Source organism: Lepisosteus oculatus, chromosome 3 (genome assembly GCF_040954835.1).
Source record: "Lepisosteus oculatus isolate fLepOcu1 chromosome 3, fLepOcu1.hap2, whole genome shotgun sequence".
Taxonomy (NCBI): Eukaryota; Metazoa; Chordata; class Actinopteri; order Semionotiformes; family Lepisosteidae; genus Lepisosteus; species Lepisosteus oculatus.
In genome coordinates, this window is record NC_090698.1 from 2,501,206 (window position 1) to 2,526,552 (window position 25,347).

Here is a 25,347-nt window from a genome sequence, read left to right on the forward strand (position 1 = left end):
AGTATTTTTAGAAAATGGGTATTTCTTTTTGGAGGCACCTCGCCAGGACCAGCAGGCTGAAAATCGCCGGATGGGTCGGGGGTCTTCCCCCCCGGCTCGTCACGGCTGTATTTCTCGCCGCGGCCGCTAGAGGGCGGTGAAGCTCGGGTCCGCCGCGCACGCGTGTCTGGGTCGAGAAAAGGTGTTTGCACACTCGCGTGCGCGATGGACGATGCTGGACGTCACCTCGACGGTGGAAGGGGGGGTCGGCGGCTCCTCGTTAGGTTCGGCCTCAGTCCTGCGGGTGGTTTGATTTGGTCTCGACTCGACCCTCCAGAGAAGAATCGCTCCCGGTCCTCTGACACAGCGGCGCCATGGCCCGGCCAAACCTGTGCGACCCCAAGTTGGTGCTCGATCCGCACAAGAAGGTAACCTGGTCTCGCTTGGCGCTCCGCGGGCGACCCTGTCCCCCCCGTGGGCTCGGGCGCGAGTGTTTAATTGTTCACCAGCGCCCGTGGGCGAGAATCCGCAGGTTCTCCGTGTGCGCTCCACGGTCTACAACCCACGCTGTGGGGTTTTTAATTGCCTGCAGCTGTAGTGACTACCTTGGGCTACCTCGGCTGTTGCAGATAAGAGCAGATAAGGCTGGCAGCAAATTGTTTCGGTTTCAGTGTTTCAAAGGCTTGAATTAATCCCATAACAGGTCCATCTTGAAGACTGCGATACGATGTAGTTACTTGACTAACATTTTAACCTGAGGGGCCAGCGTGCTTGGTCACAGTTTGGAGGAGGAAAATGACGAAGTTCTGCAGCTTCCACTGGCTTGCAAAGTGCTTTCAAGTGTAGGAGCCAAACATTTCTTTAGTTCTTTTTTGTTGTTGTTGTTGTTGTTAAAAGAAGACGCTGTCTGTTGCGGCGGTTTTGCGCTTTGCCCCGGCGTGTAGCCCTCGGCGATGAGGCTCCGGCGGCGGTCGCGCTGTCCGGCGACCCCGGGCTGGAGAGACGTGCTGCTGACGCGTTTAGTTGGGCCAAAGTAGCAATGAATGAAAAAACTAACAGCGCACGAGTTCTCCTCCCTAAAACATCTTCTTTCAAACATGTTCTAGAGCCACAGGTTAGCGCACTTCAGTGTCCCTTGTGGGACACGAGCTTGGGGTGCTCTTGGAGCCCCAGGGCCCCCCTGAGCCTCAGCTGCCTGGCTGCAGGCCAGGGGGAGACGGTCAGGGCTCGTGTCGCTGTGCGGATGGAGGGGCTGCCGGTCGGCGCCCTTGTCCTGGCTGGGAGCCCCTCCCCCCCGGGACAGTCCCGCCGGGGAGCCCTGTCCTGCCTGCGCTCGCTCGCCGTGCCAGTAATGTGATGACGTGCTGCCGTCAGTGCGTATTGATGTCTCTGGCGAGTTCTCCCGCAGCTGGAAGAGAAGCGAGCCCCCCTGAAGAGCTGGGCGAACACCTCCATGGGGAAGGACCGGAGGCAGCAGGTAGGGGAGGAGCAGCTGGGTGTGTTGCCGTGATGCCCCCTCCGTCCCCAGCCCCACGTGACCACGCCCATCCGCCGTCACTGGCCACACCCACCATGTCAATCAACCCACAGTAACCCCACCCACTACAACTTGTAGGAGGGCTTGTGTTGACCATGCCCATGTACACTCATCCCTCACTGACCACACCCCCGGATATATTTCAATCCAGAATGACCACACCCCCTCTGACTCCTACCCTGGATTACCATGTCCCCTCTGTGTCTCAAGCCCTTAATGACCCCCCCCCCTCACTCCTGTCAGTAATGGTCACACCCCTATCTCAACTCCTGGATAACTATGCCAATCACTCCTCTCCTGTATGACCACATCCCCTCTCCTCCCCCACCCCCCTGTGTGGTCACACCTTCTGTCCCCATCCCCTCTCCTTTCTACCCCCCTCTCTCTCTCTCCTGGTCCCAGTCAGACAGCCTTTCCTAATGTCAAGCACAGGAGAGCATCCCCCACCACCCCTCCACCTCCACACAGTTGTCTTGTTTGAATGTAGAAAGGGGTACAAACTAGAGGTGGTCATTCACCTCTCCGGAGGGTCTCCTGAAACGCTTCTAAAGAAATCTGTACTCTCATCAAACTAATGATCCCACACTTGGGAGCAGGAAAAAGACTCAAAAAGGTTAAACGTCCATTTGCAGAGATTGAGAACAAAGTGCTTTCTCCTTCTCCTTCCGAACCGGGTGTCCGAGCCCGCTCCTAGATCGCCCATTAGGAAGGTCGTTTCTGACATTGTGTCAACCCAGCACATGAGATGGTAACTGAGCAGCTGGTGATCATGGAAGGACTGGGGTTAACTAACTGGTGATATACAGGTTGCCTCCGAGAGCTGGTTGGCTGTGGGTCTTAGGAGCGGATCCCTTCCCCTCTGGCTCAGTCTTGAGTTGGACCTCTGAACGGGCTTCGTTGTTCTTCTCTTGCAGGCCCGGAGGCCTGACATGGCTATGGACTGCATTGAGGAAAATGGCCACAGACATGGTGGGATACAGCCTCCCCTCTTCCTGCCCCTGTCCCTCTGAGCTCTCCCCCTGCTCTGCACTCCTGCCTGCTTCTCCGTCTCTGAGCCTTGTCCCTGTGGTTGACAGATGAGCGGGGCACTGACAGCACCATCCTCCTGCAATATGGCTCGCTCGACATGGCCCCCAGCTTGCTGATGAGAGACATGGAGGTGGCCATGGAGAAACTGGGCCTCACCTTTGTGAAGATCTACGCCTTGGACATCTTCTGTGACATGATGGTGAGGACGTGGGCCGGGCAGTGCCGGGGCCGGTGGAGGTCTGGGCTGCGCTGCCATCTTGAGACCAGCGCGCAGTGAGATGCTCGGCTCGCCTGCTATCCCTCTGGGGAACTGGCACGTGGCGACTGCAGGCTCTCTGTAGGACGGACACTGCACAGGGGAGCGTGAGCCTGTCAGCTCCACACGGGCCAGTGGGGGTTTAATTCATCTGCCTGGCTGAGGGTCTAGGTGAACACCGTGCTCAGTGAGTGGATGGCACAGTGCCACAGGCAGGGTCACCAGAGGGCTTTGTGCTCAGTGGGAGGTCAGTCTGAGACTCCTCCTTGGTCTGACCTTTGCCCTCTGTCCTCCCCCAGCGGAAGCAGTCCAGTTATGCCTTGCAGAGCCCCGAGCTGCCCAGCGGGTTCACCAGCTGCACGCGGGCCATCCTGGTGGACTGGCTGATACAAGTTCACGTGAGTGCCCCCTCTTCCCTCCTGCCTGATGCTGCCCGCCGCCCCAGCTCGACCCCCGACCCCTGACGCTGTCCCCTGTTCCAGGACGCCTTCCACTACAGCGAGGAGACGCTGTACCTGACCGTCCACCTGCTCAACAGGTGCATGCGGAGCTGCAGGGTGTCCATCGCCACCTTCCAGCTGCTGGGCATGGCCTGCCTGTTCATCGCCAGCAAGAGGGAGGAGTGCCTGCTGCCTGAGGTGACAGCCTAGCTCCTGTCCTCCCTCACTGCACCCATGACTCAGCCCGCTTGTCCAGGTTTATTGTTTGTTGCTGAAACACTCCGTGGTGTTGGCAGGGTAAAGATAACTGCATCTAAACTGTGCTGTGTCATTATTAGCTGCGCTGACCGGCGGCGTCATTTGGGAACTTTTAGGCACGATGCTGTGGATAGTGGTGTCTGCTAATCCAAAGGAACAAGTGATACTGTTCATGCACATTAACTGCAAACAGTTTTGGAACTGAATAAAATAAATCACCAGGAATGCTTGTCAAGGGTTGCGGTAACTGAGAGCTCATTGGGAATGAAAAACTGGGTCTGGGATTGAGACGCACTCCAGCAGGTTAGTGGATATCGGGATTACTCCCAAGTAGGAAGTGTACAGCAGTTCCAGTTCCCACCACCAGGGCAGTTTAGCTAGTAATGCCTACCGTAAAGTCAGCAGCTTGGCCTTGTAGCGTGCTGTCAGATTCCCCGAGTGTCTGCGCTCAATAGGCTGCATTGTGTCGTCTGACAGTCTGGGGGGCGTCGATCAGCTGGGTTGTAGTGGGGGTGTTAGGCAGTGTTAACATATACAAACGAGAGGAGGCCATTCAGCACATTTTGATTGGTAATTTGTAGCTAATGGACCCAAGGATATCATCCATGTGATTCCTTGAAAGAAGCCAGTTTATCAGCTTTAATGGCTTGGCCTTGTTCCACACTCCCAAAACCCTTTGTGTAAGGAAGTGCCGCCTGTTCTTGCTTTTAAAGTTTTTTTGCTTAGTATAAGACATCACGTTATTGGCCATATACAATTTCTTGCATTAGGAATTTGTCTTTCCACAGACCCCAGCTTGCTCTCCATGAGACACACAGACAGGGAGAGAAGCTGGGGGTCAGAGCGCAGGGTCAGTCATTGTACAGCACCCCTGGAGCAGTTGGGGTTAAGGGCGTTGCTCAGGGGCCCAGTGGAGTAGGATTCCTCTGCCGGCCGTGGGGTTTATGCTTTAGCCTGTGCTTATACAGGATGTTACGTATCATGTGTTTTTTTTATTTCCTTTCTGCTTCTTCTGCTTGCTAATCCTGATTTGGTGCCATCTGCAAACATGACTAGTTTAACAAGACTTTCAATATCTAGATCATTGACAGAAATAAGGGAGAAGAAAGGTGCTAATACAGATCCTTGTGTTAGTTCCCCAATGACCCCAACTCTGAGATCTCTCCTCCAACCTGTATCAAGAGCCTTCTGAACATCTGAATATACCATTTTGTATTCATCACTGCTTTTTCTTGTTTAAATACAGTGAACAAGTTTGTTCAGCAATGTTTCTCAATCTGCCAGTGAGATTCCAGTCTGCTGTTGGCTCCGGGCTCACGGTCTGGAGAGAGATGTTGATGACGGTCCTCGTTTGTACTGTCCAGACTGTCGCAGGGGTCCCAGCAGTGAGCCATGTTGGCTAGTAATTGCTGTGTCTCAAACCCCCCACCCCACCCCCCCCCCTCCGCTCACAGGTGTCAGAGCTCTGTTTCCTGATGGAGAACACCTACAGCAAGAAGCAGCTCCTGCGCATGGAGAGGCACGTGCTGAAGGAGCTGAAGTACGACCTCTCCTACTGCTACCCTCTGCACTTCCTCCTGCTGAGCGGCACCATCACCCGCTACAGCGCCCAGGTCAGCCAGCAGGGCGGCGCAGTGGTGAAGGGGCGAGGCAGGCTGTGCACTGCCATTCCATTATTAGGCCCCCGGAGCAACCTGAGTCGCACTTTAATTCTAGACAGAAAACACGTAAACACAAATGAGCAGAGCTGTGGAAGTGCTAGGCTTGCTCCACAGGGCTACAAGGATACACAGGCGCCCAAATGTAAGAGCTTCTGCTGCCAGCAGCCTCTGATGCGGTCTGGTGAGGGCAGGGCCCTGCACACAGCTGCACGCAGGCGGCCCACGTGCGCGTGTCTGGGAGGCACGAGAGAGCGCCGCCCCGCCGTCGGTTCCGGGGAGGGGGTGAGGGTTCTGAGCCTGAGGGGGTCCGTCTCTCTCTGCCCTCCGCTGTGGCCAGGTGCTGTGGATGGCCCGGTACTTCCTGGAGCTGACGCTGCTGGAGCCCCAGTGCCTGGTCTTCCAGCCGGTGCAGCTGGCCAGTGCTGCCCTCTGCCTGGCGTGCAGGGTACTGCAGGGTCAGCTCTTCCCGGCAAGCGAGAGGGCCTGGATGACAGCCGGAAGCATCTATATCTGCAGGTGAGAGTTGGGGGGGGGGCGGGGGGGATGAGGAGTCCTGCCATTATAAAGCAAGCCTCTCCCCCCTGGATGAGGGGAAAATTCCAGTTGTCTTGGAATCCTAGAGGGGGGGGCAGGGGGGCATGTGCCTCCCAGAGCACATTTCTTTGGAAGCAAAGGATGTTCAGTGCTGTCTTCTCCTAGATAATTAACGCCGGGTGGTGAGTGACGAGCCGGGTCAGAAAGACACAGTGGCAGGATCTGGGAGGGTCCTGCTGTGGCTGACGAGGGGGGGGGGCGGAAGGGGCGCGCGGAGCTGCCAGGCTGATGGGTGCTCTCTCCCGCCTCTCCCGCAGCGAGCGCACGGCGCAGCGCATCCTGCACTACATCGCCCGGCTGGTGATGCGCGCGGGGGCCTCCGAGACCCAGGCCACCTTCCTGAAGTTCTCCAGCGTCACGAGGCTGCAGGTCAGCCTGCACCCCTGCCTGCAGAGCGTGCTGCCCCTGCTGGGGCTGCTGTGAGCCCCCCGCTGCCCCACGCAGGGCCGGGACGAAGCGCTTCGGAGGAGTGGGGCGCGTCCTGCTTGTGGCACTTCCTCCACGGGCCTCGGAGGGGCGCCGTTCCTCACAGATTCAGCTCCCGGAGGAGATGCGGGCTCTCCTGGGTTTTCCTTTCCACTCCAGCTCTTAATTATCCGTTGCAGGGAATGTTGTGTTTTTGTTTTTTCCTTACAGACTGTTTTACTGTGGATTAAAAGATGTAGCTGCCACCTCCTCCCCTCCCCTTCCAAATTAGAAGTGTTCAGTTCCTTTGGCATTGCATTCTGCCCGTAGTCCGAATGAATGAAGACTGAGCTCCTGGGGCCTGAGGCTGGCAGCTCTGTCCATCCCAGAGTGACGTCTGATCTTGCCACATCATCACATAGATGTTTTGGGAGGGAGGTGTTTCTCAGGGATGTCTGATGCCCTAGAAACGTGTCTGTCTAATGAAGAAGAGGTCTGACTGGGGGCTGAGTGAGCAGTGGAGACAGTAGACTTGAGACTGTTTGCGTGCTCCTGAGTTCCTCATTCTCAGCTTGTCGTGTACTTTTAGGATTTTTACGGAATTTTGGACGAGGTGTAAAATGCCAGAACGTGCCGGTCTGTTGCAGCACAGGATTTTAACATCGTAATTTTGCGCAGCTGTTGAAGCAGCTTGTGTGGGAAAGGGCATTGTTTTTTTTTTACTGAGCCGGGGGGGGCTGAATCGCAGGGGAGACCGGCTTGAATCATGGGACGCTTTCCGCCACCCGGCCAGACGCAGGACCCCGGCCTGGTTCTAGGTGCTTCCTGTTGGGCAGGAGGAGGAAACCTCTGACGGGCTGGCGGGTTCAGTCCTTGCACAAAATTCTTCTCCAGTAAGACTCGGATACGAGAATGGGCTTCCTAAGAGAGCGAAAAGCGAAGCCACAAGAGTGACCTCTGTGTCCTACGTGATTAGTTAGCAGATCCTCCCTGTTCCATCAAACACAACTTAATGCCAGGAAGTGGTCAAGGGGGGAAGTAATTAGGTGTTGCACCATGCCTTTTGGCTTAAGAGTGTACCATATTGGTGTGCAGCACTGAATTATCTTCCCCATGTCACTTCCTCTCCATCTGTTTAGGAAGTTCCCGAAATAGCTTTAACTGTAACTCACGAATTACAAATGTGAGCTGTGAGCAACTCTGAATGTTATGTGATGAGAGGAGGAGCTCAGAATAAGGAAAACTGGTGCTGATTTCTCTGTAGGTTGGAGATCTTTCCTCAGAACTGTTCTTTCAGCTGCTGTTGGTCTGGGTAGTCTGATTTTTCTCAGGTGAAGGCTGTGAGAAATCTGTTGCTGTTGTCCATTTCTGATGACGGCCCTGTGGTCGCCTGAAGTGTTTTTAAGTTGGTCTTTGTAAACCCCTTGACTTTGTATCGCACTTGTTTGAAAAAGAAAAAAAGAAAAATTTTATTCTTGTTAAAATAAACAGTTTGTAATGTCTGATGCAAAACATTAAAACAAGATTTTGTATTTAAGACTGGCTCTCTGTCTCTTCTGGGATTTGTGATAGTTTTCTTCCCTATTGGATTTTTAAAGAGACTAAATGTACAAATGGAGTCTGATATAATTCTGTGTCTTATCCATTGTATTTAAGCAACCTTTTCCTTCTTACATTCAGATTCTTAGGTGGTAAGAGATCGGTTTTGTGACAAATGTCTGCAGAGGAACAAGTAATGGGTTTATTCCGTGCCGAAAAGAGAAGAAAAAAACCACAACGTTGTTCGGGTGACTGGCCTGGCCTTCCGGTCACACCCGAAGAGGGCTCTGCAGGCGAAACGTTGTGTTTTCTCTCTTCTCTTTTCAGCGTGGAATAAACCAAAGACTGTTTTAGTCCTTTGCCAGTGGGTCTAGTGTCTCAAACGGGGTACGCAGGGGTCTGGCAGTGCAAAACCGGCGACTGCCCACCCGCCTGGGTTTCTCTCGGCCGCTGTGCGCGGTTCCACCAGCAGAGGGCGCAGCACGATTTCATTTTCCCCAGTCGGCCATTGAGAAGCGCTGGAAAGCGCACTTCGGTAAGCCTGAGATGTTATAAAAGATGCACACGCTAGCTCTTGGTAATTCGCTAGTTCCTGAGAATGGAGGGATAATAGGTATATTATGCAATGTATTCGCTTGTGAACAGCAAATTATAGCCATGTATGGATTTTTCTTACGTACGGCCAGCTCCCTCTCCCCTGTCTACCAATTAGTTTTTATTTGAATGCTCGTCTGTTTGGCGTTATCTAACAGGGGGGTCGTTCAGCTCTCGTGTTGATCAGATTGCTTTGCAGAACCAGCCGCGCTCCACGCGAAAGCCTGCGCCCGCGAGCGTGAGACGCAGCTCTCTCCGCCGGCCTGCCAGCACGTGTTTCTCCGAGGCCACGCCCCCCCCCCCCCGGCTCTCACATGGCAACCGCACACCGGCCCCTCTGATTGGCCGGCCGGGCCTCGCTCGCCGCCGGCCGGGGGGCTGAGCCGGGCGATGACGCGGATGGGGGACTCCACGTGGAGCTGTGGAGGCAGCGAATATGGGGCAGAGTGCGAGAGCTGTTCAGGGCGTCTGAGACCGTCTCGATATAGCAAATACATCAGATCTCTGCCGTAATTCCCGTAGCGTCCGCCACCGCCTACACCTCCTAGTGACTGGTTTTAATCGCCCCCCGCCAGAGCGCACGCCGCTCATCTATAAATAACACCGTACACCGGTACTCAGTCATACACGTCCCTAGGCCTGCTTTAAAACCCATTCTGCATTTCTTTGTGTTTCACAAAGGTCACGCTGCGGGAGTTTTTCTTCTGTTATAGTTGTACAACAGCTATACGATATTTTTTTTTTAAATGCACATCGTAAAGGTGTGACAGCAGGTCTGAAGTCTCAACACTTTACATAAGGGTACCTCTAAAGATATTTAGGAAAAGCATAGCAGGATACTTTTAACGTTTGACGATCCCTGTCATTGATATCAAGCACGAGTTTGATTTGATCCGATTCATCCGACGGTTTGTGAGGAAATCTGTGATGTTTCCTTTTTTAAAACATTAAATCATGAAACTCATGTGTCTTTCTCTGTGCGCTCGTTGTTCTGTTTTGAGCTTCTGCGGCGCTGGTTGACTGCTGAGCTTGGGCAATACTGTAAGAGCTCGGTCCGGACATTAAAAGCCTTTTTTCGTTCTGCACCGCACCAAGATGGCGGGAGCTGGACTCTCGCCACGGGCGTCTCGTTCCACTTCAGCTGCCCCCTTTTTCCGCGGCCCTCTCACGTGGATCCCGGCTGGACCACGCCCACACACGTGTATCTGCACGGGATTGGCCGCGGCGCTGGCTGCTCTCCTGGCGTCACCAGAGCTGGGGGCGGATCGGCCACGCCTCCCCCCTGCGCGATTAGCGAGCCGCGATTGGGTAACGAACGGCGCCGCTCGGTGAAGTGGGCGGGGGCAGAGGGCGTGGCTTTAGCCGCAGGTGGGCTGGGAAAACGCGTGTAGGAGATGCAGGAACTAAGTCCGCAGCTCAATGGTGTGTGTACAGGCTCAAGTTGCTTTTCGGTCTACAAGGCAGCTTCAATGTCGATACGGGGGACCCCTCGACCTGACGTCACCGAGCAAGAGATGATACTCTTTAAAAAAGCCAAAATGACATCTCCTTGAACCCGAGAATACCATGCCGGAGTCGGAGAGAAGTTGACCAGAGTAAAACCGGAACAGCCGAGATCAGGAAACACAGAGGGTCATCGGAGCAGGTAAATACTGGACCCTGCTCTTGTCCATCTAGCGAGTCTAGACGTGTCGTGTCGGGATCTGTGGCGAAGCCACGGAGGAAAGTGGGGATCGCTTGCATCTTGTGGCAGATTAAAACACCGCACGTTTATACTGCCGGGGACAACTTGCCAGTCTGTGTTTACATCTAAAATCACAGTGGCTACAGGCAGACCGAGCGCAAGACGCGAGTATGTCTTTGCACAGGTGGTCCAGACCTTGTCAGTTACGGCTGAAGCTGGACGGTCGCAGCGGCAGGGTCTCGTAATGATGATAATTCTGTTTATTGATGCTATTCGCTGTTTTTGCTCGCTCCCTGCCCTTGATGAAAAAGCATTCAGTTCGCAAGTGTGTCTCCTTACGTGACCCGTACTTCGTGCCAAGTTATTACATAACCCCAGCGTAAAACATTAGATTAGGCCTGTAAGAATAATATTACACGCGTGTCAGACGGGGAGGCGCGCACGCGTTCGGTAGTGCCCTTCTGAAGCGCTTCGGCTCGGAGGGTCCGGCAGACCAGCGCTGCCACAGCTGCCTGGTTGTTTGTTTTGAGCCGCTGAACTTTTTTATTTTCTTTCAAGAGCGATCTCGGCGCCCGGCGGAGTGGCTGGAATATGCCGGTGCGTTACAGATGACGTGCGCTCGTCCGCCTGGGTGTACCCCGTTTGTTTGCGGGGCGCCGCCAGTCTGCGGGTGATGGCTGAGCTTGTGCAGGGCGCTGCTCACATTGCCCTGGCCATGGGGGAGAAGGCGTGAGGTCTGCGGCCCCACCCGCTCTCGGCGTGGCCCGGCCCCGCCCGTCTTGAGGGCTTGTCACGGACCCGGGTCTCGGTCTCCCCCTGCCGCCATGCGAGGAGTTCGCCGATCCCAGACAGTCTCCCAGATCCCGGGGAGACGCACCCTGCCGGTCCCGAGGGGGTTCGGAGCTGACAGCGAGAGCCGGTTCTGGCCGGGGAGAGACCCAGTGAGGCCACAGTTACCCACCTCCACGCCCTCGATCCGAGAGTGGGAGGGGAGGGGGGACTCTCACGCGTGTCCTGTGAAAGTCAGGCTTTGTGAGGCTTCAACAGCAGAGGTGCGTGGAGTTGTTCCATACCCCAACAGCCCTTTGGGTAAAGGAGTGCCTCCTGTTCTGTGAGGAGGTTGCAGTAAGGTGAGCTAGCTCACAGCACACCTTCGGGGGTTTGGGGTGCTTGTCCTCGGGCAGGGGTGCAGTCGCCGGAGGTGTGAGTTTGGGGTGCTGTTCCTCGGGCAGGGGTGCAGTCGCTGCAGGTGTTGGGGGACTCCGGCTGGGATGGGCGTGGCTCTGGAGTTGCTCGGGGTTTATGGGAGCAGCTGGGACACCAGCACTCTTCATGTGATAAAAGCACAGCGCCCGCAGGCTCCGTGACGCCTGTGCTCCAGGCCAGGGGCTCGTCAGACTGTCGTCAGGCTGCAGCCTGCCCTGGTTTGTGGTTTCTGGGGGTGGAGTGGACAGACAGCACGAGGCTCTTCACAGGCGAGGGGCCAGCTCACAGGATACCTCCCCAGCATTCATCTGCTTAGCAGTCCAGCTTCGTCCTGTAAAGGGGATCGTCATCCAGTCCAGCAGCTTGTTCCACCCACCTACAACTCGGTGCGTAGAGCCGTGTCTCCTATTGTCTGTCCTGAAAATAATTCCACTTGCAGTAACTTACTGCAGTAACATGTTGTGTTGGGATGACACGCATCATTGACGTTTAAGAGTTTGAGTATGAAGAACTCGAATGTCCTGGTAGTCTTGTCACATTCAAGGCTCTAGACATCGTGATCTTTTTGACTTCATTAGCCTGAGTTGTGGCACCAGTGTTTTTTGAAGTACTGCTGATTCCAGTGCTGGGCACAGTTTACCCCTTATGATCTGCAGTGCACTGTACAGACCGGACATGTGCTCTCAGTTCGACTCTGAGCTCTGACTACCTCATACCAGAAGATTTCACTCCCGTACTTCTGATGGGAACAGCAAAGTTTGCCCTGCCCTAAAACAGGATTTTAAATCTCCCCACTGGATTTCTAGAAATCCCTCTTGTTAAGGACCCTGATTTAAAATGCTAAATCAATCTGGATGCCAGGATTGTGTTTTTCGGTGAACGTAGAGTCCCCTGAGCCAAGCGATAGCTTCTGGTCCGGCTGTGTTGAGGGTGTGTCGTCCCCCACTGACTCTGTGGACTGGGCAGGGCTCTAGGGTGGGCTGCATGGTGTACTCCATCCCACAGGAACCAAAAGGGCTGCCCTGGTCCCCTGTCTATAGAGGTGGGCCGGACACAGACCGTGAGCAGTCCCACAGCAGTGAGCGTGGACCAGTCTTCTCCTGGCAGGTGAAAGCCAGGTGTGATGAGGTGCTGGTCCCCACTCTGGAGCCCAGGTGTCGTCTGCGTAGGCGTCTTGCTGGGGAGGGATCTTCTTGATCGGCTTTCTTGAGGGCAGACGGGTCTTTTTTTTGCTGTGATCGCTATAAGCCCTTCTCGCCAATAATAAGAGCGTATCTGCATGACTACTGATTTCCCTTCAGCAGTGTGAGCCTGTACCTCTGGGGTGACGAAGGGGGTCCCCTCCTACACGTGCAGAGCACTGTGGGTGTGAAGTGCCAGACAGATGCCTTCTAGTCAAGGTGGATGTTTTCAGTTCAAGCCTCCGGAGTGGTATTATCATCCTGATTATAATAATTCCTCACACTTATATCGCGCTTTTCTGGACACTCCACTCAAAGCGCTTTACAGCTAATGGGGATCCCCTCCACCACCCCCAGTACGCAGCCCCACCTGGATGATGCTCCAGTCCTCTCCCCACACAGCAGCTCTCAGTGGGGAGGAGAGCAGAGTGATGAAGCCAGTTCAGAGAGGGGGGTTATTAGGAGGCCATGATTGGTAAAGGCCAGGGGGGAGATTTGTCCAGGATGCTAAGATAACACCCCTGCTCTTTTTGAGAAACACCCTGGGCTTTTTAATGACCCCAGAAGTCAGGACCTTGGTTTTACGTCTGATGCTTGCTTTGGCGTTGCTGTCGGGGACACTGTTGTCCACCTTTAGCCTCTGCGAATCGCTCTGGGTGGGAGAGTCCTCTGCAGACAGCTCCTGTGTCCCAAAGCCAGGTGTCCCGAATGCTGCTTTCTCTGCGGAGTTGCGTAAAGGCGCGTGTGCGTGTGAAACCCACACGCAGGGCCCTAGGAGATCATGAGGGATTACGCCCCGGGCTTTGGCTCGGCTGTGCTGTGCCATGTGTGACAGCGAAGGAGCGAGCCCATGTGAGCCTGTGTGCCTCCATTCACTGATCTGTGTGGGTAACCTTACTGCGCTGCGTGGGAGGGCACTTGAATGAGCTAAACATGTGGGCTTGTGTCTGCTTGTGTGTGTGTGTGTGTGCGTGCTCTAAGCTCATTATCTCCAGCAGGATCCGCTGCTGTCTGGGATAGACCCGCCCAAGCCCATCTCGCACTGTCCCTGCACCCCTGAAGTGTCCTTTGCAAATGAGTGTTTATATAGAGGCAGTTCTGCCTGGACGCTGTATGAAGCTCGTCTGCTGCTGAGCGCCGCGCCCTGTTTTAAGCCCTTGACGGTGCTTGCACATGACCGCAGCTGCTGTCCTGAGGTTTCCTCACAACAGAGGTATCTGAACGGCTCTAGCGTCCCGGTGGGGGTATGGGTGTTTGTTTTCAAGGGCGTCTCTGTGTTTGTGTCTGGAAGGCAAGCCATGTGATTTTATTAAAGGGAATTGGCGCCCCCTCATGGAGAGGAATGTTTGCCTACGTCATCCTTGGTATGGTGGGTGGCATGGCCCGTGGGCATACTGAGTTGTGAGGGGCATAACGGTGCTGTATAACAATGGGGCCCGTTTGCAACAGTAGGTCTCCCCTTGACCTTGCCGTGGTCATTGCTTCGCAATACAAGGAGAATATCCACTCCGCCTCTGCTGGGCAGTGCTGTAGGAACAGCGCGGTGCAGCTCGAGCTCATCTGTGATCAGATTGAGTTTGATTTGACTTCCTGTCGGGAGTCTTTGACTCTTACACCATCAAACCCTCTTATACTGTAGCTTGTCATCCTGTTTAAGTGTGTTAAATTGTCTGTTCGTGTCTTTCTTGTATTGTAAACTGGCTTGAAATGACATCACAAAAGGCTCTGTACAATCTGAACACGAAGCCTGATGCTGTAGTCCGTGTCATAGCCTGTGTCCAGAGTCAGGGTGAGGTCATTGGGCACGAGTTAGCAGACCAGTGGAGGTGCAGCATGAAAACCGTGGGTGCCCTTTGCTCGAGGCTGAGCGTGTAGGGTGGCTGATGGTGGGGAGAGGTCTGCGGAATGTTCTTCAAGTTGCATCGCGTGGTGCCTGGAAGCAGGGCTGTTTTGTCTGCGATGGCAGAGCCTGCCGGAGCTGGGTGTGCGGGCCGAGGAGGAGGAGGGGGCGGCCGTGCTGCGGCTGCTGACACAGGCATGTGGATCAGCGCGCGGGGGGGAGCACATGGCGCGCAGCGTGCTGCCGCCCGGCCGCTCTGACGCGCCGCGGCGCTCCAGGCCGCCGGCCGCACGTGCTCAGAGCACTGCTTCTGCCTGCGCGGGGGGGGGAGGGGCAGTGGGAAGGGACACTTCGGAGGCTTTGTTTCCTCGCTCTCTTCAGGGACATGCAGGAATCTCCATACTGCAGGCTCACAGCTCGCAGTCTCCCGTTTACAGCCTCTGCAATGACTGCTTTCATCTCTGGGATTAGTGGAGTTTCATGGCTTACATTCCCATCCTTTAAGTTGTGTTTTTCACAGCTGCGCACACGTACACACACACACGTACACACGTACACACGTACACGTACACGTACACGTACACGTACACGTACACGTACACGTACACGTACGTACACGTACACACACACACACACACGTACACGTACACGTACACACGTACACACGTCACTGGTTGCTGCTGTGATGGTGATTTAGCTTTGCTCTCCCTGGTGGTCAGTGACTGCTGTACGCCCATCTCCATCCCTCTGTGTGCTGGTGTCCGGTGTAGGAGAAGAGAGCCACAGGTTCAGCCCAGCTTGCAGAATGTCTGTGAAGGTCTCCCCTTGCCAGAGCTGGAGCTGGGCTTTCTCCTGTCGATGCGTCCTCTGGGAGTTCTGCATTCCCTGTGGGCAGGAATACAGGGGTGCAGCATATCCATCCTGCTGCTGTGTCCTTCGATCGCCTTGTGGAATTCCTCCAAGCTCTTGGGGTTCGGACAGAGGGTGCATGTTCAAGGATGACCCACTGCGGAGGAGATGGCGGTACAGTCAGTGCTTTACTGTGTTTCACAGCTCTGGACCCCTGGACCCTGACCGCAGTGACCAGTAGGAATGCACCATCCTTTGTGTTTAAAATCAAGCTGATTAGTTATTGACTTGCATTCGCTTGTAATTCCTGAGTTGACCTCTCCCCCGGTGGGCTTTGCCACTGTATCAGCTTTCTGGTTCCCTGGGCTCCGGGGGAAGTCTGGGCGCATGAGGCTGAAGAGCAGAATAACCCCGACTGGCACGGCCAGCTTCTGCCCCCGGCTCTGACCTCCTGCTCTCTCTCTCTCTCCCCCCCCCCGCAGGCTGTGGGCACCATGCCACAGGAGAAGCAGTGCCCGGGGGAGCGCCCGCCCCGCAGTGCCAGCAAGAACGCCAAGGAGAAGAGCAACAGCGCCGCCCTGCGGGCCGAGCTGGGCGCGGCGGGGCTGGGGCGCGTGGGGGGGCCGGGCCGCTGCGAGTCGGAGAAGGACTCCGGCTACTCCGGTGAGGGCGCGCGCACGGAACACGGCCTCCGGCGGTCGCGGTCGCGGTGTCGGGGTGTGACACGGGCTCAGGCCCTCGCTGGTGCGCCCCTGAGCCTGTCCTGGGGTTGGCATTCCTCTGACCCCCCGCCAGGCACTGCGGGCGAGATGTACGCCGAGCTGCAGCCTGACCCGCTTGACCCACGCGGCGGCAGTGTGTCACGCCTGAGAGTGAGCGAACACAAGCCTGTTTTGGGGTGACGCTGTACAGCGATGGTCAGGAGACTTGGCTCCCAGGAGGGGGCAAGGCTTTGGCACCCTGCTGTCGGTGCCCAGACTGTCCCCAAAAGCCCAGCAGAGCAAATAGGCCCCAGGGTATGAGTGTAAACAGAAGTGGAGGTCACTCTCCACTGGGCGTCTGGCTGTGCAGGAGTGTTGGTGCTAACGCGTACTATTCCTCAAACAAGCGTGTGACTAGAGCACAGTCCTCCCTGCTCCTGGAGAGCCTCAGTCCTGCAGGATTAATGGACGCTGGGGAACAGGCACATTGTTCAGTCGAGTCGTTTAGAGAGCATCTGAAAACACCACCCTGTAGCTAAAACAGGGTGACCTGTGGGGGTTCAGTGGCCTGTCGCTCCCCAGGACTGGAGCTGGGATTCTTGGGTCAGGACCTGGAGGACAAGCTCTGCTCCTCTCAGTGGTCAAAAGGCGAACTAATGGAGATCCTGCTGGCTGCATGGTGACACCCTTGGACCAGCAAGCAGCTGAGGGGGACGGGCTGCAGTGGTGGGTTCCAGCCCTGACATGCCCAGCTTCCTCTCTTGGGGGAGAATCCCAAGGGTTTACTGCCCTCTGCTGGCATTGACAGGTATTGCTTCCAGGCAACTACCTGGGCTGCCCAGTTGTTCTAATTACTACTAATAATAATTATAATCCTTGCACTTATATAGCGCTTTTCTGGACACTCCACTCAAAGAGCTTTACAGGTAATGGGGATCCCCTCCACCACCACCAGTGTGCAGCCCCACCTGGATGATGCGACGGCAGCCATAGTGCGCCAGAACGCTCCCCACACATCAGCTGTTAGTGTGGAGGAGAGCAGAGTGTTGAAGCCAGTTCAGAGAGGGGGATTATTAGGAGGCCATGATTGGTGATGGCCAATGGGAAATTTGGCCAGGACACCAGGGTTGATGACTGGCTTGATCGCAGCAGTTTTACACTCTTCGCTGACCCTGATGTACTGGAGAGGTCAAGAAGGTCATAAGAACTGTTGGAGGTCTGCAGCCCTGGATGAGACTCTGTCTCTGATATCCAGTACAATGGAAGTAAGCTTAAAGGGGAACTGCAATGCTGTTTTTGTATTTTGGGGTTAGAAAGAATCAGAATTGATGAGTGCATTTCAAACTACAATGAAAGCAAAACGTACCCAGTAACTTGGTAAAACCTCCAATTAACATCACAAAATTTCCAGGTATGGGCACCACCGAGCTCTGCCATTCAGAACAAGCCAACAAAACTTCCAGTGAGGTGAAGCGAGCCTGTGACACTGTAAACAAGCAGGCTTGTGAATCTCTTTTAATCTTGTTAACTTGTTAACTCTGCATGGCGATCACATTGGAACACTTCTACAGGGAAAAATCTGTTGCCAAACCTGTCAATGAATTGACTATTTGCGTTCCCGTCAATTCATTTATTTTGTTATCGCGATTTAATCATCAGTCTGAGAAACTGGAACTGCAGTTTATATTGATCAGACAGTCCAGAGGAAGGACAGGGGTGTCCCTCTGCACTCTGGAGCGTGAGTCCGTGACTCCGGCCCCTGCGACAGGCTGTGTCCTCTCCTCCCTGCAGACGGCGGCTCGGACTGCCTCCAGACCGACCCGCAGGACCAGCGGAGCAGCGTGAGGCAGCACTGCGGGGTCCCGGGCCGGGGGGCCGCCTTTGGGGACCTGACGCCTGTCTACATCGTGAAGAACCTGGTGCTGAAGCAGGTCAGCATGCCTGGCGGTGGTGGTGGTGGGGGATGAGGTCTGCATGCCAAGCCTAAGCCTAAACCGGAAATTCTGGGCTTTCTTGTGTCACTTCCAAATTAGTGTCTGCTTTAATATCCCCATTTGTGTTGCGCTTGTTGTTCTGTGCACTGACCACTAGAGGTCATCATGCCCTCTTACTGGGCCAAAAGCACCACTGCAGCACTGTCAGCCCCCTGTATCTGAGCTGGGTTTTTGCTGTTGGTAATGAGTTTCCAGCAGGCATAACACATGCTATTTACTATTCCAGTGAATGGCCTTGTTCACAGACCTCACCGGTGCTGCGCCTTCATCGCGTACAAGATTAAAAGGCCGCAGGGTTGTGAACACGTCAGTGCGTGTTCTCCGTTTCCATCTGTAGCTCCTCCCAACCCAGCCCCCAGTGCACCGTGGGATTGCCCTCCCACAGGAGGGAAGCAAAGGGAGCCTTTCCCAGCCCGGAGAGCTGCTGCGATGAACAGGAGTCACAGACGCGCACAGGCGCACAAACAAGACCCAGCAACCCGAGCCCCGCGAGTAACAGTGGGGGTCTTGTAGGTGGGAGGGAGAGCTGGAGTTGGATTCGGACTCTTTTGGGATCTGAGCGTGCAGGAATTAAGATCGCTTTGCATTCTGGGCAGCTCCGTCGTCATTGGCTCTTAAATAAACGGCTTGGCCTGCCATGACAGCCCAGGATACAAGTTCAGGGGGATAACGTGAATTGGACGTGTCCGTGCAGTTAGAGATGTCCGTTTCAGCGCACCGTTGGCTGAGACCTTAAAGGGGCGTGTTGCTGTGCCGTCCTTACCCTGCCCTGTCTACGGTGAAATGCCATTCATCCTGGCACAGCTGCACAGCCAGTCACCTGGCGCCCTGTGTGTTCTGCAATGACCCCTGCCTTCCAATCCTGTCCCTGTGTCTCTGCAGACCCCCTCTGACCAGATCCTCCATGGCCAGCTGGCGTGGGGAGGGCAGCACGCCGTGGGCAGTGCCAGCGGGCAGCCCGCCGCCCAGCTCCTCTTCATTCAGCAGCCGGGAGCGGGCACTGGTGCCGCCGCCGCCTCCCCCGGCCCCCTCAAGCCCCAGCCCAAGAAGGCTGGCAGAGACACCTACCTGCCCATCCTCCACTCCTACCCCCGCATCGCGCCGCACCCCAGCAAGGGCGGGCCAGCGGGGACGGCAGCGGGGGGCGGGGTCCCGGCCGAGGCCCTGCGGGGCCACTGCCAGAGCAAGCGGGTGTGCGTGGAGGACAGGAGGGAGGTGGTGACCTCTTCCGAGCTCCCGGAGCAGGACGCCAAGCCCAAGCCGCCAGGCCTGCGGCCCGCCCCCCCCGGCGTCCCGCCAGCCAGCCCCCCCGAGCCCTCCGGCGTGGGCTCCCCCTCCGTCTCCAGCTCTGAGGCGCCCCCCCAGGAAGCCCGGGCCGCCAGGAAGCACGTCTCCAACCTGGCCAAGCAGCGCCGGTTCCTGAACACGGTGGAGATCCTCAGCCACTCGGGCCTGCTGGGCATCACGCTGCGCACCAAGGAGCTGATCCGGCAGAGCTGCAGCACCAAGCGCGAGATCGCCGAGCTGCGCCAGCACACGCACCTGCTCTGCCAGGCCGTCCACACCAACGACCCCCGGGCCTGGGCCCAGCTGGAGGAGGCCATGGTGTCCTCGGGCCACTACCCCGACCTGGACCGGGGGCTGTGCTGCGCCGCCCGCCCCGCCAACACGCAGGGGAAGAGCCCCGGCCTCACCGGGCCGGCGGCCCCCGGCCTGCCCCCGGAGGGGCCCGGAGCGCCGCCCCCCTCTCCCGGCCGCGCGATTGACCTGAGCAGGCGGCGGAGAGCGGCCCCCCTGTCCCCCCTGAACGTGCCACCCGACAGCTCCACCCACGCGTGCCTGTCCTAACGCTGGCCAGAGGACCGAGGAGGCGTCTCCCCATCGACGGACACTCCGCGGTGGCGCCACTGTGTGGTCGGCACCGGTAATGCGACGCAGCAGGGCTTCTGGATTCGGACTGGTCCAGATCCCGACTTTCTCTCCAGGCTGCTGCGTGAGGAAAGCCCGCGCCGTCGCAGGAAGGCTTGGATATTTTTTCAGTCTTGCCTTTTTGAGGGGGCTCCGATAGGAAAACAAACATTTCTTGCCTTTCTGTGAAACGATGTTGATCTGCAAAGGCTGGTCTGTGCAAGTGAGCCTCTTGACTCTGATCTCTCTCGCGCTCTCCTGGTAAGGGCCCTTACTCCTGGACTCCCGGCTGCATGAAGCCGTTGCCTGATTGGTCAGTTGCGGGTGTAGCATTAATGGTTGATTTATGATGGGGGTGTTATGCCGTTAAAGTGTTTTTTTTTTAATTCCATTTATGAGGGCAGTTACAAAACAACACCTTAAAAAAAACAAACAATTTTGCAACCTACCAACCTAGAGAGTGTAAAGATTCAAAAAGGTCCATGTGAAGGACTGCTTTCGCCTGTCGACAGGTGAGCTGTCTCGCCAGAGCTCTGTCACTGCGCTGCAGGTTCGACAGTCAGGACAGTCCCTCCTTCCCTAACAGTGGCACCTGTCTGATCCAGAAATAGTCACGCAGCTCGGTCCTCAATCAAGACTCTTGACAGTATAGCCAGCAGCTCTCCGTTCAGCTGCTGTGGGAACATTCCTGGACACCTGTGGCCGGGGCAGTCTTGGACCGTGTCCATAGTGGGGAGGCTCCTGTCCTTGAGGAACTGTTTCTTCAAAGTGCTCCAGGAACAGGGGGCAGCAGGGACAGCGGGTGGGTTACCGAAGACTTGCCTGTGCAGAGCCAGTCTGATCATCTATGCCTTGTGTGTGCACGCGCATCTCTTTCTAAGTGATCCGAGCTTTGTACTGTGTATGCCGCTGTAGTAAGTGTGGGTCTCTGTAGCTGGGGCGGGGGAGGAGTATGCTGTACTGTACTATGGTATATAGTACTATGTACTATAAAAACAGTTTGTGCTCTACAGTGGATTACTAAACATTACAACGTTGAGAGAGAGAAGGGAACTGGTGAGTTGTCGTCTTTTCGGATGGGATGTTTTAGAGCTGTATGAGGACAGAAGGGAGGGTGGCGGGCTGTGTGGGCTCCAGAGCGACACATCCATCAGCAGCAAGGTCAGCACACAGAAGCACAAATGCAACCGTTCCTGTGCCATTAGTTAAAAAAGTGGGGAAGAAGAATACTGGCAAAATCTTCATGAATTACATACTGATATGCAAACAAATGGGCAAAGCACCCTGTTCTGGATCAAGTCCACAACTGTGTTTGTAGGGACAGGGGTCCCAGTAAGTGTGTGTATTTCCAATGGCAAGGGTGCAGTCGGTGAGAGCAGAGCACATGGCACTGGTCAGTGCAGGGTACGGGTCAGTGGTGACACTTATGGCTCTGGATCTAGGGGGCAGCAGGAGCCAGCTGGTTTCCAGTCCAGCTGGGAATGGGGCAGGGAGGACCCTGGTCAGTCCCTGTTCACATTGCCCTGGAGGAGTTCTGTGGATGGTGGTGACATTATCCAGGTTTAAACCCGCGACCTCCACAAGCTTACTCTGTACCTGGAGCAGGTACTGTATATTCACTGGGTGTAAATGGAATTCTCTTCAGGACCACAGACTGTTACCTGCTTGTTGAAAACCCGGCGCCGTGAGGCCCATTCTCCGTGTTGTACTGCAGGAGTTCATAAAGAGCTCTGAAAGACACGGGGTCCAAGTTTCTCGTCCAGTTCTTCACTCGTCACAGAAGTCAATAAGCTCTCGCCTACGCAGTTCCCCGCTCCCACAACTCTCTGTGTAAAGACGTGCCTCCTGTTCTCGGTTTTAAATGCACTCGCATGCTGTTCCCACTGTTCGTTCTGAAGAAGTCTTCTGGGTTGACTTTGTCAGTGCCTCTGAGGATTTTGATTGCTTGTATGCTGCCATTCCCCTTTCAGATTTAAAACGGTTCCTGCAGCCTGGCAGCAGGGCCTTCTGTAGCTCCGACACCCAGTAGAAGTCCTTGGATTCTTAATTTTGTCAATCTTTCATTACCTGTGCCTGTGTCCCTTTCAGGAAATGTAATGTAATGTTTCTTTATTAGCCCTATACAATTTCTCGCATTAGGAATTCGTCTTTTCGCATACCCCAGCTTTTCTCCATGGAGACACAGACACACAGACAGGGAGAGAAGCTGGGGGTCAGAGCGCAGGGTCAGCCATTGTACGGCGCCCCTGGAGCAGCTGGGGTGAAGGGCCTTGCTCAGGGGCCCAACGGAGTAGGATTCCTCTGCCGGCCGTGGGATTTGAACCGGCAACCTTCCAGTCACAGAAGCAGATCCTGAGCCACAGAGCCACCGCTCCGCCCCAGTTGTGCAGTGAGCAAGACGCAGCCGCCCGGCCTGAGCTCCCACAGCCACAGGGGATTCTGTGCGAGCTCGCCTCTGCCCCCCGCTGGCTGGGCCGTGCTGGTGCAGGTCTTACCGAATACCCAGCCAAGGCCGATGGTCTGGAAGACAGCCAGGAGCAGGACGCAGGTGCCGTTAGAGGCGTAGTAATCAAAGAGCTGGAACAGGTACATCCCGCCCTGCCAAGAGGGAGGGAGGGCGATTATTTTATATTGCTGAATGGATCTCTCACTGGTAACAGTTACTGTTGCCCTGGGTTGTAGCTGGCGAGAGCACTGTGTGGGTTCTAAGGGTTTACTCCAGCCCCGGAGAAACCCTTAGAATGTGCCTTTCCTTAACATCTGTCTTTATACTTCATTAGGATTTTTGACTCTGATATAACCTGGCTGCAATATTCCATCTTTTCAGATGTCCAATTCTTTGTCACTGCTGAGTTTTTTTGGTGTTCATTGTACACTAGCCTATCAATATCAATATCAATATCACTCTTGGAGAGGGAGACCTCTGTCACTTTATCAATATTTCTACAGCTGCACTGGCTTCATAAATCATGCTTCTCCCGAGATCCCTGGTGTGACTATTTGTAACCACTAGATGGAGACAGGGACCAGCTAAGAGGAGTCAAACCGGTTTGGAAAAGGTGCAGCTCGGTAGGATTTCTGTTACTGATGGAGACTTAATTAACCACTGATGATGTGTAGATGCATTGTGAATGAGCAACTGATACAAGAAACAATCTCCTTTATTAGAATAATAATAATAATAATTAATAATTGCTTACACTTATATAGCACTTATATGGACACTCCACTCAAAGCGCTTTTCAGGTAATGGGGATCCCCTCCACCACCACCAGTGTGCAGCATCCACCTGTGGAGTGGAGTGGAGTGTCCAGAAAAGTGCTATATAAGTGTAAGCTATTATTATTATTATTATTATTATTATTATCTAGATTAAGCCTGTTTCTCTGATGAAGCTCCTGTCCTTCAAAGTGTCATATACACAATGTTGAAGGTCTCTGTGGCTGGTTCTGCCTTCGATGAGTTCACGTCCAGACAAGGATGGAGAGGAGAAGACAACAGACACAGAAGACAGGGCAGAAGCTGGCAGCAATGAGGAAGGAGACTGAGAGAGTGAAACTTGGACAGCTGGGAAGCCACAGAATGGCTGACTGACCAGGAGAGATTGAGAGGACTGATGGGGACGACTGAGAGCAAGAAAGAGATAGAAATCGGACAGAGCTCAGAGAAGTACTCAGCCGAGGATCCAGGGCAGGGCTTCTGTGGAAATCCACACTGCTGTGCCACTTTGTCACATGGTCCCTGCCACACACCTGGACAGAATCTCTTGTCACGCACCTGGGCGGCAGCCATCGCCCTGCCACACACCTGGGCATCAATACCCCCCCTCCCTCACAGTCTGTAACCCCTCTTACACAGCAGAATGACCTTATCTCTGGCCGGTGTCGAGTATTGGTTTGAAAGAAATGCGATCAGTGTCTTGGCAGCAGCATCATGTTAAATATCATTCAACTTAAACAAAAGTCAGACAAGCAGTGCGAGAACAAAAATGTAGCATTTACCACAGGCTCTAGAAGTTGGCACCTGCCCCCTGTACCGGTGCGCGTCCGCGCCTGTGTCTCTGCACAACTGCCCCAGTCCTCTCAGCTGGATCTGACTAGAAAGGAACCCCGCAGCCCTCAGGTGGAAAATCCAGGTGTTTTTCATTGACATTGCTTTGCCTTGTCCTTGTCCTGTACTGACAGTCAGCCAAAATGCCTACTTGCCAAGACCAGCTGTCGAGGGTCAAGGTGTTGAAGTCTGGATACACAGGGAGGAGGGGTGGAGGTCTGGTGAAACAAAGGGAGACACAGAGTGAGAGATTATATCACCCAGCATTGACACACAGATACTCTCAAATAGAGCCACACAGACACTGTCGCACACAGACACTCTCAAATAGATCCACACAGACACTGTCGCACACAGATACTCTCAAATAGATCCACACAGACACTGTCGCACACAGATACTCTCAAATAGAGCCACACAGACACTGTCGCACACAGACACTCTCAAATAGATCCACACAGATACTCTCAAATAGAGCCACACAGACACTGTCGCACACAGATACTCTCAAATAGAGCCACACAGACACTGTCGCACACAGATACTCTCAAATAGAGCCACACAGACACTGTCGCACACAGATACTCTCAAATAGAGCCACACAGACACTCTCAAATAGAGCCACACAGACACTGTCGCAAACAGACACACATTCTCTCGCGGACACACTGTTCTCTTCCGTGTCTTCATGAACACAAACTGTTCTGGATGCTTTGGGAGGAATATCTGCCAGATGGAGTTGGACAGGACAGGGGACAGCTCGGCTGCAGCTGTGGAGAGCATCAGTGTGTCCTTTTCCTCACAGAGCCCCCAGCTGTTCCCCTGCCGACACACACCAGCCCCGTGTGGAAACAGGGAGACTCTTCTGCGTTTAAGCCAACAAGCTGTTTCCTCACTCCGCTGTGAGTGAGCACAGCCACACACTCGGGCAGGCAGTGAGGTCGGCACTGTGGCTGCTTCAGAAGTGTGAGCTCTGTCTTGATCTACCTGCAGAAACTGTCACCCTGAAGTGGCATCACTGCCCAGATCACACCTGATTCCTGACTGTGTGCTTTGCTGTGAGATAAGGATCTGTGTTTTACTCTGAGGCAGGGCAAAGCCACTGTTTCTGTTCTGCGTACTAACAGAACCCACACAGTCCAATTACAATTCACAATCGAGAACAGTGCAAAGGTATTGATATTTAGTTATGTTTTCAATTCTGGTTCCAGGGACCAGGGAAAAGAACGCCTCCTTTTAAAACCACTGATCGATTCCTTTGTTTTGTGTTTTAAAACGGCAAATGATCCTGACGCCAATTCTATAAAAGAAAGGAGAGAATCAGACCTTACGACCCTGTACAGTGACAAGCACATCCACACAGGAAAAAACAGAAACTGGAAATCCTTACTGGTAATTAAGTAATTAACATCGCTTACTGCGCAGTAATTAACGAGCGTCTTGTTGTCTTCGTTGTCTCCTGCCTATTGGCTCTTTGATTAGAGGGAGGAAACGGACACAAAGGACCCCGACACAAACACTGGCAGCTACACAGCTACAAGCAAAACTGAGTCAATCACGACCCCGGCATCCCTCCTCCCCCCGCCTTTACACTTCAACTGTGACGTAAGCCGAGAGAGAGCGTCGCCGGCTCATACCGGCC

General features: G+C 54.7%; 2 protein-coding genes and 1 long non-coding RNA gene across 6 annotated transcripts; 2 read left to right on the forward strand and 1 right to left on the reverse strand.

The window, feature by feature from the left end:
* The first annotated feature begins 46 nt into the window (after nucleotides 1–46).
* On the forward strand, nucleotides 47–7,661 carry ccnp (cyclin P). 2 transcript variants are annotated; one of them, XM_015340926.2, is made up of 9 exons: nucleotides 52–407; nucleotides 1,388–1,456; nucleotides 2,431–2,485; nucleotides 2,593–2,744; nucleotides 3,101–3,199; nucleotides 3,284–3,439; nucleotides 4,954–5,112; nucleotides 5,498–5,676; nucleotides 6,012–7,661. In XM_015340926.2, the coding sequence occupies exons 1-9, from the start codon at nucleotides 354–356 to the stop codon at nucleotides 6,175–6,177; spliced, it is 1,089 nt and encodes a 362-aa protein (XP_015196412.1). In that variant the 5' UTR covers nucleotides 52–353; the 3' UTR covers nucleotides 6,178–7,661. The 2 variants fall into 2 exon arrangements, with proteins under 2 accessions (XP_015196413.1, XP_015196412.1); XM_015340927.2 differs by lacking the exon at nucleotides 4,954–5,112 and having other exon boundaries at nucleotides 47–407.
* A 1,987-nt stretch (nucleotides 7,662–9,648) lies between these two features.
* Nucleotides 9,649–20,703, forward strand: LOC102697207 (CLOCK-interacting pacemaker). 3 transcript variants are annotated; one of them, XM_015341103.2, is made up of 4 exons: nucleotides 9,649–9,937; nucleotides 15,535–15,715; nucleotides 17,545–17,684; nucleotides 18,630–20,703. In XM_015341103.2, exons 2-4 carry the CDS (start codon nucleotides 15,547–15,549, stop codon nucleotides 19,593–19,595), a joined length of 1,275 nt encoding a protein of 424 aa, XP_015196589.2. In that variant the 5' UTR covers nucleotides 9,649–9,937; nucleotides 15,535–15,546; the 3' UTR covers nucleotides 19,596–20,703. The 3 variants fall into 3 exon arrangements, with proteins under 3 accessions (XP_015196589.2, XP_015196592.2, XP_015196591.2); XM_015341106.2 differs by lacking the exon at nucleotides 9,649–9,937 and adding an exon at nucleotides 9,962–11,028; XM_015341105.2 differs by lacking the exon at nucleotides 9,649–9,937 and adding an exon at nucleotides 12,629–13,576.
* A 2,930-nt stretch (nucleotides 20,704–23,633) lies between these two features.
* LOC138237888 (uncharacterized) lies at nucleotides 23,634–25,279 on the reverse strand. The gene is made up of 2 exons (XR_011189211.1): nucleotides 25,124–25,279; nucleotides 23,634–25,005 (listed from the first exon to the last, which is right to left on the reverse strand). It is a non-coding gene; the product is annotated as an uncharacterized lncRNA (long non-coding RNA).
* Between the last annotated feature and the right edge of the window lie 68 nt (nucleotides 25,280–25,347).

Coding starts and splice junctions, on each gene's coding strand:
- ccnp (XM_015340926.2), top strand. CDS start 354: ATGGCCCGGCCAAACCTGTGCGACCCCAAGTTGGTGCTCGATCCGCAC. Junction 408..1,387: donor TGCTCGATCCGCACAAGAAG/GTAACCTGGTCT, acceptor GTTCTCCCGCAG/CTGGAAGAGAAGCGAGCCCC. Junction 2,745..3,100: donor ACATCTTCTGTGACATGATG/GTGAGGACGTGG, acceptor GTCCTCCCCCAG/CGGAAGCAGTCCAGTTATGC.
- LOC102697207 (XM_015341106.2), top strand. CDS start 10,801: ATGCGAGGAGTTCGCCGATCCCAGACAGTCTCCCAGATCCCGGGGAGA. Junction 11,029..15,534: donor GTGAGGCTTCAACAGCAGAG/GTGCGTGGAGTT, acceptor CCCCCCCCGCAG/GCTGTGGGCACCATGCCACA. Junction 15,716..17,544: donor GAAGGACTCCGGCTACTCCG/GTGAGGGCGCGC, acceptor TCCTCCCTGCAG/ACGGCGGCTCGGACTGCCTC.